The sequence below is a fragment of the Opisthocomus hoazin genome, chromosome 7 (genome assembly GCF_030867145.1).
Source record: "Opisthocomus hoazin isolate bOpiHoa1 chromosome 7, bOpiHoa1.hap1, whole genome shotgun sequence".
NCBI classification, from domain to species: Eukaryota; Metazoa; Chordata; class Aves; order Opisthocomiformes; family Opisthocomidae; genus Opisthocomus; species Opisthocomus hoazin.
This window is the reverse complement of record NC_134420.1, coordinates 67,369,790-67,389,293: the sequence shown is the minus strand read 5'-3', so window position 1 is coordinate 67,389,293 and position 19,504 is coordinate 67,369,790. Positions and strand designations below refer to the sequence as shown.

At 43.6% G+C, this 19,504-nt stretch overlaps 1 protein-coding gene across 7 annotated transcripts in view; it reads right to left on the bottom strand.

Moving 5' to 3' along the window:
- Positions 1–2,039: 2,039 nt before the first annotated feature.
- SYNE2 (spectrin repeat containing nuclear envelope protein 2) overlaps positions 2,040–19,504 on the bottom strand; it is a 197,274-nt gene continuing 179,809 nt past the window's right edge. For 6 of the 7 annotated variants that reach the window (XM_075426856.1, XM_075426862.1, XM_075426860.1 and 3 more), the window contains 16 exons: positions 18,246–18,433; positions 17,936–18,086; positions 17,267–17,449; positions 15,806–15,943; positions 14,743–14,937; positions 13,622–13,904; positions 13,196–13,264; positions 12,255–12,391; positions 11,212–11,341; positions 9,815–10,026; positions 7,038–7,238; positions 6,540–6,668; positions 5,858–6,046; positions 5,091–5,180; positions 4,847–4,887; positions 2,040–4,178 (listed from right to left, as the gene is read on the bottom strand). In XM_075426856.1, coding sequence (XP_075282971.1) covers positions 3,956–4,178; positions 4,847–4,887; positions 5,091–5,180; positions 5,858–6,046; positions 6,540–6,668; positions 7,038–7,238; positions 9,815–10,026; positions 11,212–11,341; positions 12,255–12,391; positions 13,196–13,264; positions 13,622–13,904; positions 14,743–14,937; positions 15,806–15,943; positions 17,267–17,449; positions 17,936–18,086; positions 18,246–18,433 — 2,559 coding nt within the window. In that variant the 3' untranslated portion in view covers positions 2,040–3,955. The remainder of the gene's footprint in view (positions 4,179–4,846; positions 4,888–5,090; positions 5,181–5,857; positions 6,047–6,539; positions 6,669–7,037; positions 7,239–9,814; positions 10,027–11,211; positions 11,342–12,254; positions 12,392–13,195; positions 13,265–13,621; positions 13,905–14,742; positions 14,938–15,805; positions 15,944–17,266; positions 17,450–17,935; positions 18,087–18,245; positions 18,434–19,504) is intronic. The other variant, XM_075426857.1, reaches the window with a different exon arrangement.

The window sequence follows — 19,504 nt, the reverse complement described above, 5'->3', positions numbered from 1 at the left end:
TTCCGCAAAGCAGTTAAGGATGCGGACGTCTGCTGTGCTGACTCCGTGCCTAAACCAATACTAAAGACAGTGCTGTACACGAGAATATGAAAATATGAATATTTTTTTAACTCTTTCCATCTTTACATATAGCAGTCACCTACACTCCTCGTGCATTGTTGAGTGTCCGTGATGACAATTGAAGTGCATGAGGAAAACAAGACTGCTGTGCTATAAAAATGCCAACTTCTGCTGCTGCTGATCTAATGGACAAAACCTCCACTCCTCACAACGCGACGTACTAAGGAGCTGGCATAGCCACCAACAGTGCTTTTTGCACATTTCCTACATCAGTTTTCCCCAGAATTTTCTGTTCCGAGTCCTATTTCATATATGGTTTTAGTTTCAACGTTTCAGCCTTACCAAGTTTGTAATGGAAATGGTTTTACAACTAAAGTTGGTGTCTTTTAAGGTACTTCACGTATGTTATACAATTGCAACAAAACCCCCCACAACCCCTCCCTTTCGCTCCACTGCTCTTCGGTTCTGTGAACTGCCAGTATTCGTCTGGGGATGCGTGTTTCAGCCGGTCGTAGTTTGTTCTGGCTGAATGAAGAGGTATCACGAAACCCAACTACACGGCTTTCTGGTCATTTCTTTCCTGTAGCTGAGCTCAGCCTGGTTCCATGAGCATCTCCCGTGCGCGATCACAGGGTCTGTGAGCGTCCCGTCCTCACCTCCGCCACAAGCTGCAGGTTGCTTCACTTTGCCAGGGACTCCAGCTCAGAGGACATTCCCCAGCACCAAACGACCACAGAAGATGCAGGCTGTGCCCTGCTGCTTCAGGGACCGGCAAATGTAACCCCAGGGGGGCGAAGTCACCCCAACCAACAGCCCTCCGCTTCCCCCGCTGGCAGAACGGGTGGTGACTGGTTTTGGGGGGGGAGAGGTACCACTGAAACCCAGCTGATGGCTCCTCTCCCTGCCACAGAAACAAGGCTTCAAACTCCAAACTCCTCCTGGCCTGGTTTCACTCCTACTTGCAATGCATGCCCAAAAGCGCGCGCCTCTGTGCTTGCTCTCGCTAGTGCTCTCGCCCTCTTCTTTCAATCTTTTCTCCTTCTTTCACTGCACACTAACAACCCAGTCCGGAGCGAGAGGACGACACTAAGAAATTGGTGGGTATACATAATGACTTGTTTGAAGCAGACATCGGTGTCAGCCTTACAGTGCAGCGGTTATAATCAACTGGAAGTAAAACTATTTAGAATAGGTTTTGGGGAAAAAACCATTCAAGTTATTTCCCCAGACTTTTTTTTTTTTTGTGACATTTTGAGATAATTTCATGAAAGCTCCTCATTTTGTATATTACATCAGCTCAACAATTTGATATAACTGTACATAATGAAAGGAAATTGCAGGCTATGAAATTTTCTTCAGACCTTTTAACATTGTTCAGATTTTTTTTGCCCAGCACAGGTTCTCTAATGGCAGAAGAACTGAATATCATGTCAGCAACTGACTATTAGTTCCAGGCAGAAAGGTTTGCATGGGCATTTGTGACAACCTGGCAATGAAATAATGGTTAGAGTTGGCTGACTTGTACAGAGAGAGAAACTTAAATGAGCTCCATCTGAAAGTAATTGCTTTCAAAATACAAAATCATGATGGCAGAGGGAGAGAGGAGAGGGTGAGGGGCAGGGTGGGTCCGTCGTTTACCTCAGGGTACAGCACCGCTGTGAGCGCTGTAGCTGTGCAGTTGGTACCTGGCGCCCAGGCCCAGCTCCACGGAGGCAGCCCCATGAGAGGCGTGGGGTGACAGGCTGCAGAAGGTGCCGGGTCTGGAAGCGCTGCCAGATCCGTGCCACCTTGCAGGCTGGAGCCCGGGCACTGCCGCTTGGGACTGAGGCCGGGTCACGTCCGTATGGAGCTGGCGTACCCCGACCCAGATGTGAGCACACCGTGCGGATGGAAACTGCTGCTGGAAAGGGACCAACTGTCAACTTTGACTTTCTTAAACCGTGTTGCTTGCTAACTTTGCAAGCTTAACCGCATCACAGTTAATTTATTAGTTTAGTTTAATGTCCTGGAAATAAACCATGCTTCTTTCGCCACCACGGCTGGTTTGCTGTGGGGACTGTCATTCTCTGAGCGTAAGAATGCAGAGCAACTCATTTCATAAATCCCCCGGCCAGAAGATGGGGAATACGCAACCACCAGTGGTGACAAGTGCAGAAAAGGTGGGGGAACACCCACAGGCTAATCATCATCTCATTTTCTGTAGGTAAGCATTACAGAAATTGGCTAACTCCTGGGTGATTTTTCACTGCAGCCAAACACAAAAATTCAGAGCTGTTCAACCAGATCCTTTACAGTCACACTGAGTTCCTGTCAAGGCGTGCTTCCCCTCTCCAGCACCACCGTAACTCCCAGTTTAGAAAACCAGTTCCAGGGTGGGGAAATATTTCAGTATTTCAAACTAGCAATAAGCACTAGTTGCTTCAACTTCGTATTCTTCCTCCAGGAAGTTACAGTCAGTTGCCAAGGAAAGGATCTGTGCCACCACACACAGGCTCCACGTCTGAGTTTGTTGACACCTGCTCGGAAAGCCAGAGAGCGGTTACGCTGCTCCCGACGCCGCTGTGCTAGCGTGCAGTGAGTCGATTCACACAGGAGCGGAAGGGTCAGGACTGCCGGGACACAGGGCTGGCCACCCCCCACCGGACGCACCGAGAGTCCCTGCAGACGCTGGCAAGGTTCTAACAACAGCACTCGGACGGCACAACCGAGCAGCAGCAGCAACGCTGACTGCGCACACGGCTTCTCTAGCCATTGCCCAAGTGTCGGTTTCATTTTAAAGATGAAGCTTATAAAAATGCACAGTTCTTTCCCAAGATACTGTACACTATTCAGCAGGTTAAAAATTGAAAAAATCTTTCATTAAAAAAGTCATTACATTATTTGCATACATCAGGGATAGTCTACATAATTATGTCCATCTAGAAAATATGTGCATTATAAACCATTTCCATGCAACGCAACAATTTCTTATTTCAAAGGTGGTACAAAAAGGCCACACAGCAGTCCTAACCCCTAGAACACTATACATAAAACAAAATAAATGTGCATCCTTTTCTTGAACGTGTTAGATGAATAAAATGCAACACCAGGGAGTCGAGAAGATGTAGGTTCTTTTTGTTTCCACCAAGTGACTACAGTACCAGAATATACACCTAACGTGAAGTGTGTGTAGAAATCACTGAAGCATCTCTCCTACAAGGAGAGGCTGAGGGAGCTGGGCTTGTTCAGCCTGAAGAAGAGAAGGCTGAGAGGGGACCTAATATATACTTCAAAATATCTCAAGGGTGAGTGTCAGGAGGATGGGGCCAGACTCTTCTCAGGGGTGCCCAGTGATAGGACAAGGGGCAATGGGCACAAACTGAAGCAGAGGAAGTTCCATCTGAACATGAGGAAGAACTTCTTCCCTCTGAGGGTGATGGAGCACTGGAACAGGCTGCCCAGGGAGGGTGTGGAGTCTCCTTCTCTGGAGATATTCAAGACCCACTTGGACAAGGTCCTGTGCAGCCTGCTGTAGGTGACCCTGCTTCGGCAGGAGGGTTGGACTAGGTGAACCACAGAGGTCCCTTCCAACCCCAACCATTCTGCGATTCTGTGATTCAATGGCTTGTTTGTCATGCTGAGACAGACTGCTGTGTTTAAGATTACTGTGATGTAGTTTCTGCATCTAATAACTCAGTATTCAATCACCTTGCAAGCTTAAGAGCACTGTACCTATAAAATAGTGTATCTATTGTGGCAAAGTATAAAGTGTGTTGCTTACAGTTTAAAAATCTATAGAAAAAGCTTGTTTTCCGTACAAAAATGCTGAAATTTTGTCAAGATACAAATTCTGAGATGTTATATTTACTACATTCCCTGTGAAAGGGAAAGGAGGCTACAAATGTGAGGCTGCTTTCTAAATTGGTGGAGGCCCATTGGTGTACCGCAGCGCGAGATGCAAAGAGCAGGCTAAGTTGTTTGCCTGGGTGCAGCTGTGTTCCTCCTCAGCATATGAAATCATGCCAGTCAGAAGAAGCAGCAGTAGAAAGAACAACTGCAGAGGTAAAGCTGCTTGCAGTACACGGTAAAAGGAGGGAGACCAAGAAATGGCTTGAGTAGGTTGTGGATGGCTTTCACCTCTGAAAAGGAGAAAAAAAAAAAAAAAAGGGAAAAAAAAAGGCACTTTAGAGTTTGAATTAAACCAGTTGTTTTAACTCCCTCTCTAGGTTCCCACTGCCCCTCCACGATGCAGGGCTGCATATCTACAGGAAAATGCACTGCACGTGACACACGTTAACTGTAACTTGAAAGCATGCAAGAGTGCTCAGTGGGAAGCCAGCTGCTGCTTGGGTTACTGTCCTTACCGCTGAAGAAGAAACATTTCTCTGTAATTGCTTAGATCAGTACGATTTTAACCTATTTTCAGATGTAAACTTAAGTTTTCCCAACAGCTCAACAAACCATTCTAAACGCATGTTGAAGTACAAAGTAAAGCCACCATTCAGACTGATCGGGCTCTTCTCTGCAAATATTCCCTTACTCAGCACAAAAAATATTTTCTCAAGAGTAAAGACAAGCCAAGGCTGCACATCGGTGCAGAGGTCTAGAAGCGGGAGTGCTAGAGGAAACCATCCTCCAAGGTGCAGCCCGGAGCTGGTGGGTAGGGGCAGACGCTACAGGGAGGCAGAAATCGCCTCCACCAGTATGGCAGCCTGTGAGGGACAGCTGCCCGCATTTCTGCTGACACTCAGCTCGCCTCTGCTCTTTGCACTGTCCTTCAAGAGATCAGGTGAATATAAAATAATACCTTGTGCTGCTGCTGTTTCTGTCGTCTGCAGCTCTCCTTATCTGTTGAGAGAAACAGCTTTTAGTGCCCAGGTTTCAGAAACTAGAAGGAATTTCTCTTTCTCAGAAAAGACAGCTGTAGACTTTAAAGTCCTGTTGTAAATTTTGTAATAAGGTACATGCATCTAAAAGGTGAAATGATTACATCTGAGGAACTTCTGGGCTAAGTATGTCAAAATATGCTATATGCTGAAAAAAATACTTGCCTTCTCCACAGCAGGGCTGGATTTCTCTGCGACTGGATTGTAGACTCCTGAGTCCAAGTCATCTGCAACTAGCGGGAATGTTCTGGTATCCTAAAAGGTAACCACACCTTCCTCTTTAAAATGCATGTTCAAAACTCACAACAGACCAAGTGCAAAGAGCCATCTTTCCTTGCCTCTCTGTAGGTGCACAGCCAGCGGTAAACAATGCTCCAGTTCTCCAGCAAAAAGAAATGTTTCACTACGCACAACCCGCAGGAATTATGATGGAACAGGTGCGTACAGGCATTAATTTGAAAATATGTCTATCTGATACAGAGACAGAGAGGTCTCAGGACAAGCAAGGTATTGCTATGAACTACAACTCCTATGTGTTCATGACACGCTCCGAGCCTGAGACTTGGTACGGATCATACGATAATTCAGTTTGGAAGGGGCCTCAGGAAGTTCACCTAGTCCACCCTCCTGCTCAAAGCAAGGTCAGCTACGAGACCAGACCAAAAGCCTTACTCAAAGCTTTATCCTGTCTGCTCTTCAGACCCCCCAAGGCTGGAGACTGCACAACCTCTCCGAGCAATGTGTTTCAACACTGCACTAGCCTCGTGGTGCTGAAGCTTTGCCTACAGCCAGACTTAATTGTTCTTTTTTCAGCTTATGAAGGTGGAAGTACTTCAGTTTTAAGTCAGTCTTTTATAAATGCCTTTACTCTGAATATGCTATCACTTTTCAGTAAGAAAGATCCATGAACAAGTATTTAAACTCTGACTCACCAGATTTCTTTGTATTGTTTTTATGTCTTGTGAAACTTGTTCAGTAAGCCTTTTCAGTTTCCATCCGATTACGTAGACCTTCTCGTCAGCTTCAATGTAATCACCATGTGATTTCAGTAGCAGGTACACAGTGAGTTCTTGCAGTGAGTTGACTTTGGACTGTTTTTCCAGCAGCTCTTTCTCCAGTTGCTTAGAACAAACAAATAAGAAACAGTGCAGCAGACTGTTACTCTCAACTTTAAAGATGTTCTCATAAAAGGAGGAACTCTAGAAGGCTTTAAAGAACAACTCAACCTGCCTGAGAATCCGCAATACATACGAATGACTACTACAGCTATACATGAAGTTCTCAAGAGCCTGGTTGTACCTGCTTGAGCTAACGTTTAGAAATAGCTCTAGCAGTAATTAATCCATATGGAACAGGCATTAAATCTTGGAAATTGGCAGTCTTACTCCAGCATAAAGACTGTTCATAAATTATGATGTGTAATTACGGGAAAAAAAACTGCCTCACATAGGCAATCTCTTAGTCCATTTCAGAAACCAGTCACATGCCTGAATACAGCAGGTTCAAGGACAGGCTGCAGACACCTTGAGAAATAAAAATACTGCTCTCCATTTTGTGGCGAGAGCTGCTGACTCACCGGAAGAGCCAAGGTGCTGTAGTTAGGACTACACTTACCATTAGCTCCTTTTGGCATTTCAGTATTGTATCGAGGTCAGCACTTGGATCTGTGATTTGTGCTTCATTCCTTCGGCTATCGGCACTTGCTAACCACAGAATTAGTTTTTGGCTCTGATCATGGAAGTCCTAGAGAAACAAGATTTGCACATGAAAGAAAAAACACTTTTACAGTGCTTTCACCTGGCTTTGCCTACATACAAAACAACCAGCCCAGAATAGACGGAGCCAACAACAAATCCACAATTAGTAAGGCTACAGCAACCTAGTTAAACTATTCCACCTATGTAATAAAAAGGCATCATCCGGTTTAAAGGTATTTTTACCAAACCCTTTAAACATAACAGAGTCCAGTTCATAAGAAAATTAAGTGTCTTGGATCTGAAGCAACCGTTCCACTGATGTGCAGGAATTACCCCTCTGCCCTCTCCCCTTATCGACCCCCCAGTAGCACCCTAAAGAGGAATTTTCCCTTATAAGCTGGCACTTGGTATGTACCTGGCAATGCAGCAGGGCATGTTGTAAGCCTTTCCTCCAGCTGTTCAATGCACGAGTTGCTTTCTCCCAATGCAAGTTCACCTTCTGAAGCCTGTTCTGAAGCTCTTTGAACTCTGTGGTATCTGCTTTCTGGAATTCTTTGCTGTTCAGGTTAATGGAAAGCACCGCTGCCTTGTAGTTATCGAATGCTTTAAGCATGTCCTGGTAGAAGAAGAGCATTAGGACCGTCCATGAATGATGAAAAATATGGTGTTTATTTACATGAAAAAAACGCCCTCAAAAGAATCATAGGTATTGGGGAAAGTTGTCTGAATCTGGTGGCTTTTCAGATACTGCTAAGGAAGATACTAAGGTAGGTGGCCTTTTTTGTGTTCTTTTTTTTTTTTTCTCCAAAGCCAAAATCTTCACTTTGTAGAAAACAAATCTGGCTGGGCATGTGCTTCTCCCTAAGTCACAGGGATTATGGCTTAATCACATCTGCCCTTCATTCCTCTGAGCTCTTTCCCTGCCATGTGGACAAACATTCCCATAGGCCATCACATGCTATTTCCTCTTGATTTATAAAGGTTTTGCTGCCTCAGAATCCTAGAACAATGCTGACAGGGACATGTGGAGCTCTGTACCCCATCCTCCTGCTCCAAGTAGGGCCAACTTCAAACACAGAGCAGGCAGCTCAGGGCCTCATCCCATCATATTCTGAGTATCTTGCAGGACAGAGAATCCCCATCCCCTCTGGGCTCCTGGTCCCACACCAGGCCACCCCGCTGTGAGAAATTCTTTCTCTTCTCTCTAGTCAGAATTTCTGTCAGCCCATTTCTCTGACTTATCAAGGTACCCCCGAATGGCAGTCCTGCCTGCGCTCCTCCTCTCTCTTAAAACTGCAGGGGGAAACAATATGGAATTTGTCAAGTCATGGTTGTATCATCTAACCACCTTTAGCTTACGGTGACAGCCTGTTTTTTTGATTTTTTTTTTTTTTTAAATGAATACCAAACAATACCTCATACCCTCAAGAAGTTTACAGTTTGAATCAAGGGTACTCAGTCTTTTTCAAGTTGCGGGCTCTTGCAGTAGAAAAGTAAGAGCTGCAGGATGAGTCCTGCAATCAACACAGCTCAGATTGCTTTTCTTAGCAGCCTTTATAACACAGAGTGTCACTCTATACATTCTCAAGATCTGCGTCGCACTTGTTGAGAACCGCTGGTCTAAATTACATTTTGCCCTACAAAGAACCCTGTCTCCCTCCTTCAAGCAACAAAGTTTCTTTCAATAGCAGACAACACATACGCTCCATCACAGACTTCTAAACGCCAGTAAGCCAGTCGGCAGCCAGACTGGCTTTATCCTTATCTACGGCAATTGCGATATGCTGACATTTTATGAAATTCATGTCTTCAAGCGTGCTAGCCCTTTTAGACACCCATAGAAAGCCAAGCTGTCTGAAAAGGGGATTTACAGCCAGCTGGACTCCTCTTTAAGAAAATGCAGAAGAGAGAAGAAGTGAAGCTCTGCTCCTTGAAGAGCTCAGACACCCAACTCGAGCCTCCCTCCACTCGCCAGGCATCAACCAAACCTTTACCAGTGCTTGGTGCCTAAGCCAGACTGGCTGATGGAATCAGAGTCGTTCTTACTGGAGTCAAATATGGGAGCGCAGAGTTGTTGTCCCTGGCCTAAAGACTACTCCAGGACATGTAGGAGTAAGCATACTCTTCATGTGCCTAAGAAACCCCTCCTCTGTCCTGCCGAGTGTCCCGTTTGTGAGCATTATCCAGAGTGCGACGCCAAACTGACCAGCAGCCTCAGGATTTGGGTGGCTCCACACAGGGATTCTGCACTCCCACAAGTGTTAGGAACACGTGCTCTCTCACAGTTCAACCTCAGGCATGTTGTTACCCAAGTCCTAGGGACCTCGCACTTACACGTACCCTGGTAATCTGCTGGTTCAACTTGCAGACCTGACTTATTCCTAATTTATGAAAGCTGACAATCACAGCAGGCAAAATAACATGGCCATACATGCTGATAAATGTTCATGTTATTGTCTCTCTAACCGTTGTATTACTGGGCTGAAGATTAACAGAGACTGAATTTATTTTGTCTCTCATTTTTAACTAATATGTTCTATTTGAGAAGAAATCTGCATTTGCTAAGCAAAAAAATGCAACCACTTTTAGAAATGCTTTAGAGCAGATCTTTCTCAGCCTCCTTGCTGGAGCTACTGCCCCTCCCCCCGAATTAATTCAATTAAAAAAAAAAAAAAATCAACCTAGACTTTGCAGCTTGTAGACCGAGCTAATTTTCAATCTTTTTCTGGATTGCACAGAGGGGAATGTCACAGAACAAGGAAAAATGCTGGTATCACCCCTCGGGAATACCCAACCCCCTGAAGACAAGGCCTGACCCTAGGCATCTGGGGAGTCTAAGCCTTCATTATTTAGCTCCTTTCTGTGTTTGTGTTCTAAAACAAAAGGCCTAAAAAGAGAAGTTTGGGGCTGAATAAAGTGCCTCTGCAAGAAAATAGAAATGGAGAGATTTATATCTCAGTCTGGTTGCCTGTTGTACCCAGGCATACTGCCTGCAAATCTCTGCATATGAAGGCAGAAACACCTTGCTTAACTACCCTCTTTAGTCCTCTTAGCTGAAAACAGCTTAGCTCCTCTGTGGCATGTGCACATTGTTATTACCATTCATGCTGCCGCCAGATCCTAGGAGCACAAAGACAAGGATAAAGAGCATCAGCATCTTGAAATCCCATTTCTCAGTATGCCATAACTTACTTTCACTTTCTCGACCCTTTGTTCCAACTCCTGCACGCTGGTTGGAACCTTCGCTTTTTGCAGCTTTTCCAGCTCTCGCTCAGTTTTATCAAGCCATGCAGAGACGTCGCTGAGATCTGAGTTCAGCTGCTGCCACTGCTGCAATTTCTGTTTCATCCTAAGTTTATTTCTGAGGTCTTGTGCTTGGATGAGCGCCCACCTATCAATAATGTCTACAAATGACAGAATAACAAACATTTAAATTTTCATTAAGGTGAAGAGTGTGTAAAACAGATGCAAGGCATTTAGCGAGTAAGTTATTATCCAATCTACTCAAGGCCAAATAATTGCTACCATGTACTACTGTTCTCCAGACACAACTTTTCTTGAGATTATGCAGTCTGTAAGTCTCATGTTACTGGTCAAGTTATCCATATAGTAATGCTACACAGGATTTTAACCATTTTAATTGAAGATGTTTTTATTCACCCAAAAGAACAGAGCAGTTCTAAGGAGATAGAATTCAGTGAGCCCAGTTGTGATTTGGTAGACACCAAAATTCATCATGGGACAAAGTATGATCCAGCAGGTAGAACTTGGGTTTATGTTTCATCAAGTCAGTGCTAAAGAAGATGGAGATGACACCTGTGTGACCACTAACACTATTTCTGAAAGCGCATCTAAACCCTTCTCAGAGGTTCTCCTATTCATCCCACATACGGGACTCAACCCTGGTCCATTTGTGAGACATCACTAAATCAGCTGGTGCATACAGCTGCAGTCATTTTTTTACCACTTGATTCACTTTCATGATTGCAATACAGATGTGTTCTTATTACAATAATCTCAAGCACCTGAAACCAGGAATGAGGTCCTAAAAGGTTAACAGAAGCAGTTTGTTGGCCTGTTTGGAACAAAGGACCACAGTGAAGACAGTCAAGAACAGAATGCATTACCAGCTTTGACAAAACATTTCTGTAAATGGGAGATGTAGCATCTTGTTATATGGAGTGCCAATAACTGAGAAAATTAACTACAGCAATCTTATTTTACACGAAGAGACACACTTCTTTGGCTTGAAATCTGATTAAAAGCCTCTGAAGTATTTAGTATCAGACAAAAGTGAAATTGTTGCCATTCATTCCAACCAGCAAAGGGACAGAATTACATTATGAGTGATAAAAAATTCAATTGTGGCAGAAAATGTAAAATCTTAGAACAGCAAGCACAAGTTGGACAATACCAGGTGAGAAGGCAGCTCAGTGAATCTTAGCGAAATACATTAATTTAGAGGATAGATGTTTACTTCTATTTCGATTCCAGTGCAAATGTGCTGCCTTGGTGCCATCCCTGCTTTGTTTCCTCCAGAGTCACACAACAAACACCACAGCACCAAGGACACTCCTAATGCTCTGTACCTGACTGTTTCTCTGCAGCTGCCACATTCACAAACTCTTGGTCGTCTTGGGGTTCTTCATCACTCATGTTAGCAGACATAATTTTATCCTTGTTGATGCTGTCGCTGCTTGTAGAGCTCAACTGCTTCACCTGGAATGACATTGTGGTGGGTGAGCCCTGCAGGTTAACAAGCTGTCAAAGGCCAAGCTTCATTTGTGTTACTTTGGGGTGGCTGGGCTGCTGCCGAGCTCTTGCATGTCAGATTTAGCACTGGGCTTCTGCATCTTTGCAAACAGTTTATACTGGCTCTCTGCCTTCTCAGTATTCAAACACACACCATAGTGACATTCATTATTACAAGACTGGACATGGCACATTAATTGCTTTTGCAGTACATGTACCAGGCAACGTACATTTGCTGATGCTTCTTTGTTGGATTCTGGGTCTTGGCAATATTGACTATAAGAGTGGATTAATGACGAAAAAAGCAGCCAGATACCAGTACCATCTTGTGCCAGGAAGAATGCTGACAATTGGTTCAGATCCACAGAATCCACTGAGCCTGGCAGCTGCTGGCGAAGCCATGGCTGGCAACCAGCCACCAAGACTGAGGTACTGACAAAGAAAAGCCATTTTGGCACATTCAGTGTCCAAAAGCAGATTAAACGGTGGGTTGCACACTAGAAAAGTACCCTTCAAATCGGTCTCCTTAGGAAAGGGAGATACATCAGTAAGTATCAAGAGAGGGTATTCACATCCTCTCCTTGTCGGGGTTAAGTTCTCCAAGACTTGTCCTATGACAATAGAGGAAGTTCCGCTAGACACTGACTCTTATCAGGAGCCTAACATGATTGTTCTGAATTGCTTAAAAACAGCTTTTCCAGCGAGCAGATAGAGACTCTCGCTGGTTACCTCGGCCACAGAAATAACGTCTAAGTTTGCATAAAGTAAATATCCTTCCTGCAACTAATCTTTTCCTTGATGCTGGAGGAGGGAAGAGGATGGAGTTACAACAAACCAGCTGTGTAGCACAGGTTCAGTGCCCACAGAGCCTCCAACTCACATAGTCTGGCTTATAGGGAGTACTTGTCTCTGGAGAAGACAACACACTTCTAGTCATCTCTGCCAGGTTGTATCGGTGTTTCCTGTGAACCAGGCTAATTGGAGAACGCCAAGGATGAGCTTCTGAAACAGACATTCCTGAAACAAATAAAACCAAAACCATATGCCATGAGTGTAAAATCCCATCTCCACACGGAAGCTGTTGCTTTTTTATTAAGTTAGAAAGCGCTCTGAATAAAATGGCATCAAGTTATGGCATAAAAATGACAGTTTTGCAGCTTTCCTTGCAAAGCATGCACATTTGCAAAACATCAACAGTGTTTCAAAGGTAATGAGATGAGAGCCATGCAGTTATGGGACATTCTGTTTTCTTCTGGAAAATGCTTGAATACAGGTGTGAGTATTCAAAAAATAAAATAAAAAGTCTGCACTGAGTTTTGGAAAGTTTGCATCCCAACAATACTACCACACATCCGCACTGCACTTCAGCAGGGACAAGTGCAGACACGTCCTGATTTGGAGAACATCTGTTCTGGATTTAGCATACAGGACACACACAGTTCTGTCATGCACCAAATACATAAAAATACTTGCAGAGTTGTAACTATTTCCTTCAGTAATTATGCAATCAAAATTAGAAACAACCAAAAAAGTGATACTACCCAGAGCAAACCACCAAGAAAGTACCAAAAGACTTTGGACCAATGCAATGAAATGCACATTAACCACCTTGGCATTTACCAGGCAAAATCTGAATGGTATGTTCTTGACTGCTTTGTAATGCACATGTGAATACTGCAGCATAAGAACACCATGACAGGATGAGACATGGTGTCCACACAAGGCAGGAAGTCAGACATTACATATGAGAGAGGTTGAGGAATATAGCGTGCAGCACAGGGAGATTGCCATGTTCAGACACATGCATTAGCAGGTGCCTACCAGAAGATGCTTTCAAAGTTTTTGTGGTCATTTTAAGATATGCCTCAGGATTTTCAGTGATTTCTACATCTGAAAAAAGAATAATGTCATTTTCCTCACTATTCAATATTTTCCAACTATTAAAAACAACTGAAACAATGAGGGACAGCAAAGACAAAGAACAAAATAAGTTGCTGGTACTACTTCATCAAACACTCTTCAAAAGTAAGTTTTCTAAAAACCTTATGTTTCTGAAAAAATAAGCTTGGTTTAGACAATACCATTCCCTTCATCAAGGCATCTCAGAGATGAGACTGCTCACACCTATTAATGGTATTTGAAAACCAACCAGCAACATGGGAGCAAGACCTCAATCCCCTCCCTTCCCACACAGCAACATCCTGCAGTTGTCCGCATCAAAACTGAGAGCTGGCAATTGGTTCTCACCTGACAGAGCACTGTCGTATGTTGCTTCTTCTTCATCTTCATGAGAGGAAGAACCTCCCACATCACCTGTGTGATCCCACTCGAGTGGGATGGAGTCAACACTGACAGGGGTTTCACAGCCTGATCTTTCGTGACCTTGAGTAGGGGGCATAAGGTGGCAAAGGGACTGTGTCCAAGACGGCCCCTCACTGACGGCCTTCTTATGCCAGGGATCATCGTGGGATTCTCTGGAGTCTTCTAGATCTGTGTCATTTTCAGAGGTTTCTCTTTCATCATCCGATCCCTAAAAATAAATAACAATTGCTGCATATTAACAAGAATTACAATAGATCTACATTGCTTAATGAGCTAATGACTGAGCCCCACAGTACTACTGGGGACCGTTTTGCAGTCAGCTGCAGTAATCAAAGATCACGTGCCTGCAATGAAAGAGAAGCATCATTTCTACCTTCTTCCTCTTTTGCCAAAGCAATCCTCACATCAGCAGCTACCTCTCCTCTTTCAAAACACTCAACCACCACCATAACATCTTTCTCTAGTCTGCAGGGAGGGGTATCCAGCTCCAAATGGAGCAGCAATGAAATGATGCTCAGGCAGGGGTGAACAGCTACTTGTAGATGTTCATGTCACTTCCTCTGCCTGGCTTTTTAACAGATGTTCTTTCTTTATGAGCCGAAGCAAACTGAGAATCAGCAAGTGTTCCCAGTGAAAAGTAAAGAGCATGCTGTTCCCCATTCAGGGTTCCCACAAGACAGTGGACAGATCAAGCCTCACAAACAAATCCATAGAGATATTCTAAGCATGTTATTGAAACTAAAGAAAACAAAGTGATATTAAAAACACCAAAAAACATTTGAGGCCCTCAGACCACTACTATCTAAATATTAACCCTGCGAGTTACTTCCATGCTATTATCCAGATTCTGCAGATGGAGACCCAACACGAGAGGTGTGAGGAGGCAAGACTGGTGACAAGGATTTAGCAAAGCTGGCACAATTACTGAGGAACTCCTGATCCCTTTGAGCTCAAATCACTCAGTCAAGCTGCTAGGGATAAGCAATGAGCATTGCAGTTCAAACACAAAATCTTGCCAAAGCATCAAAACAACTGTTGCTTCTTACAGGATGCCTTGAAGTCAGTCTTTGATGGAACCGGGCAACTCTCCCAAACACTTCCTGACAATATCGATGCAGTTCTTCCAATTCTTCTTCAATCAGGCTAGCATCCAAAGGCTCACTCTTCTGAATCAACTGCTCCCCAAAAACGATTAGCTCATCAATCTTATTGGTGTTTAGTGTTATTTCCTGCTGGAAACCCTATTTGGAACATACAAGAAAAATAATTACTTCTGCAATGCCCCTTTCTAGCCTAAAGTTTGTCCTTCTTTTCTCGCTCACTGCAGTAAAAGAAAAGCAGCAGTGGACATTATTGTCTAATTTCATTTTGCAAATATCTTTTTACTCAAGAGGTCCAGAGGTTTGTTTTGTTAGGAGGATTACAGTTCCAAGTGAATTGGCATGATTGCAGTGTCTTGAGCCTATATGGGATCACGATACAAGAGTTCAGCTAATCAGAGTTCATTTTTCATTTGAGTACACACTGTCTTTTTCTCAGTAGAAAGTAGGTTGGGCCTCCAGCCTACACAACAATAAATCTACGTCCCAAAACATTAACAGTGCAGGCGGAAAGGAGAAACGAGCATATGAGCAGGTAGCAAAGAACTAGTAAGTTCTTTAGAATCACTGCACATGCTGTCTTATCTCTGTCTGAAAGTCCAAGTTACAAACAATGCACTCATAAGAGAGATCCCACCTTCATGGCAATCCAAAAAAAATCTCACCAGAAAAGAATGCCTGAATTTAGGAACCTACGTAGCTTTTATTGTTAGCCTGCATGTGCTCCTTTCCAGGCCAGCCATCACTGTCACTGACACTTGGTGTTAGAAGAAAACAGCAGAATAGAACTGAACTTGGAACACTGAATCTGAATTTAAATACTACACAGTTTAATCTTGATTCAAAGAATAAGTCTTAACAATTTACTGGTGTCTTAAGATCTATACAGCCCTACAGAGATCTGTTGGCTATTGTGAAGTTTCAGAAAAGTAGATGATTCTGTCAAGATAGGGCAGCCCAATAGGATCAGCTGGGCTATAATGAAGAACTGCTCTATCAGGATACGTACGTTTAACTGGCGCATTTTGTCATCAAAGTTACTTTTTGAGAAGTGCTCCACATTTGTCAGCTGGAGGTCCATTTCTGTGAGCCAAACAAGGATGCTTTCCTTCATCCCCTCAAACTCGTCTCTCCGATTGGTGAAGTGCTGAATAGGAAGAAGGGAGCCAGCGTTACAAGACTTCAGCTACTAAAAAACATGATCACAGGAGCCCTCTGAAAACAATGTTTTGTTTCAAAGACCTTGAAGACCTTCAGGGCACAAATGGCAGCATGTCACATATAAAAATTCTCCCCTTCCTGTAGCGATACTGGAAAAAAGTGTTCTATGTTAGTACACTATTTGTATGGGAGAGGGAATAAAACTTCAGCAGTGCAAGACACTTCTATAAAATTATATTCTTGCTTTCACACTGCATAGCTTCTCCCACATCATTACACCAGCGTGGCAGTGATTTGGACTCGAACTTGACATCTTATTTGTTCTCAATCTAGAAGAAAGACAGACAAAGGAAGCAAGCCCCATCTCTAATTAAAGTAATTAAAACTATGACATTAAAGTCAGTAAAACAACGGAGATGCTGGATCATGGATGACCATGCCAGCATCATGAATGCATCATGTGGCACAGACGCCAGGAGGAGCTCTCTCTGCTGCCATGTCCCACAGAAGCTGCTAACGGACATGCAGCTTGCGGTGCCCCAGTTCTCCTTGGTGGAGAACTGTTCAGGAAGGGGATCCGTAACATCCCAAACATGACACCTCCTAACTGCACAGATCAAGCCCCATCAGCGCTGTCACAGCCTCATCCACTGACTTAGGGGATCTAATAGTTTTCCCTGTCAATTGCTTGCAGCACTGCTGTATTTAAAAATCAGGCAGTGACAAGGTTCCCCCAGGGCACAGCACAGAATATCTGCCCAGAGATCAGTTTAACTCAACAAGCAGGACACCTCTTTCAAGTGCCACAAATACACTCTTCGACAACATTTCCCCATCAGGCAGAGAGCACAGCAGGAGCTGGTGACAGCAGCATGCCTCTCCATCACACCTCCACGTTTACAGTGTAGGTGAATCATAACTTGGCATAAAGTAGAGCTCTGCTGTAAACTCCAAACCACATCTGCACTGAGGCTCTTTTGTCTCTTTGCCTCTTATTTATGGAAAGGTGCAAGTGCATGAACGCATCCACCCATGACAGGACTGGAGGAGAGTGGGATAGGAGGAGTAAGGCCTGCAACACACCTTACTAAATTTACACCCGTTTGTCCCTTACGCTTCTTCACCTACCAAGAACCAAGGACACGTTTATGCCATGTAATTGGTAACCTTTCCAGAGCTGCTCTCCTACACTGGTAACTCAAGACAGAAACCAACACAAGGTAGTTGCTCCAGTATGTGTTTTGCCCTTGGGTAATTACTACAGAAACTTGCAAGTGCTCCTCACTCTCTCACGCCACCGTGCAATTACCTTGAGTCTCCTCAGAATGGCAGCCACTCGTTTCTGGAGATTGTCCCAGCGCTGGTTGCATTCATGTACCATCTGCTTCAACTTGCTGGCTGAGTCGGTGCGGTTCTCGCGGGCAAGGCGCCTGTACTGCTTATTGATCAGCTCCAACGGAGTGAGGTGTTCATGAATTTGCCGTTGGAATGCCTGCAAGGCAAATGAAGGAACTCAGTCCCCTTGCCACTAAAAGAAAGGATCTGGATCATACTATCCTTCAAGAAGGATGATGATGTCCTCCCCTTAAAAACAGACTTTCCAACTGCAAAACTAAATCCAGAGAAGGACCCATAATTTAAATCCTCTGCTCAGACATAGTTCATTAGAAAAAGGAAGGAAAAAAAAAAAAAATCAACCCACAAAGGTCTTCTGCCTATAAAGCAAATCTTAAACTTATAAGCAGGACCGTTTAAGTTCAGACCATTGGATTCTCCACAACAAATAAAAATACTGGAGACAAATAAATCAGTCAGATACGTAGCAGCCACACACTGGCCAAATTAGTTCTGTTCTCTATACCACTGCTGCCGAAATGGTATTTTTCAGTGATCCAGGCATTTCACACAGACAATAAGTATTTAGCAGTCTGACTACCCAGCCTGCTGCTGAACATAAAAAAAATGAAGATAAATTCACCTCAAATTTCTTCAGCTCCTCCTTTGCATGTGTGTACAACACCTCTGAAGAATTAGGCTTAGCTGCTGTAATTTCAGAGGATTTCAGCCAATCTTCAAAGCGAGAATAGTCATCCAAAAACCTCTGCCATAGGCGCCAGGTTTCCTCAATTCTAGAAATGGTGATGCAAAAATGGAAAGGTTTTATCACAAGCTAACCATTAATTTTGGATTTCTTTCTTTTTCAAAACTCAACTTGTGGCAAAAGCTACAGCGTTTCTTCAAAATGCTGCCACAGGCTTCTTTAGGAGGGGTAAGAAAAAGAGACTTACTTCATTCGTCTTTCCATAGACATGGCGCAAATGTTTCTCCAGCGTCTGTCCAAACTCCTGGTTGTCTGCTGGATGGAGTCACACTCTGTCTCATTAGCACACGCATCTGAATCGTGTAGCAGGACTTCACAAATATTAAACACGGATTCCACCCCTGCGGTGTGCTGCTCTATGTCTTGTTGCAGATCCTGCCATTGCAAAAGAATAGCTTGAGTAGAAGGAAACGTGCAGTTAGCCTTCAGACATCCCCTTTCAAAATGCTGCAGAGGATGGGGAAAGAGCAATTTGTGTGTCAGGACAGCTTATTTAGCTTTAGAAAACAGACTTGCGGGATGAGCTGTGCAGATGACAGGCTGACAGGTCAGGACGGAACTGCCACGCGAAAAAGGGATCATCCAGCTTTGATTTCTCAGTGAAAGCTCAATCTTCTCATTAACAGTCTGGACAATTTTAATGTGTATTCAAAATCCAAACCTTACACATATCATAAACATATACTTATTAATTTTGACAACAGTGTCTGATATCAGTTTACTACACTGTAAGACTTGACAGGGAACTAGTAGTACAGTTCATGTACTTCAGTGATTATATGATCGTGGGCTGGTATCATGAAACACAACACACAAGTAGCTGGTGTTACACTACTTTTCTTATTCCCTCTTGTAGAGCTCCTGTTTTGAGGGACTATTTTAAAAGGGTCTGGTAAAGACCCTTTATCTAATCTATACTACAGGTTTCTTCTCCAGAGCTTGCATCTCCATCATAGTCTGGCCTCTCATTCTGTACCTATAACTATTCCTAAAGTCAATGTAATTGAATAACAGAAAAAGAAAGCGTTGTCTAAACATTTGTCATTGAAGAGGCAGCTCTGTACAATGCTACCGACGTAAATACTAATGAAATGACAACGTCCACTATATTTCAATTTTTTCAACACATTTCTCGCTTTCCTAATGAAGGATACAGAGACTTTTGCTTGAATAACACTAGAAGAACAACAAACACAAATGATAATGTTGCTGACAACAGTGAACAGGAACTCCCATTAAATGGTATTACTGATTTCAGTGAAGAGATGAAGCAGAATTGGTTTAGCTCTAGACTTACAAAACCAAACTAAAACAAAACAAATAAAAAAGCCCCAAAACAGAGACAGCTTGTAGTAAACCCAAAAGGAGTTGAAGGAAGATCTTCCCAGAAGTCAACAAGCTGCGAGGAGTTGAGTATCACCCAGTGGCAGTTTTCAGTGGTGTTAC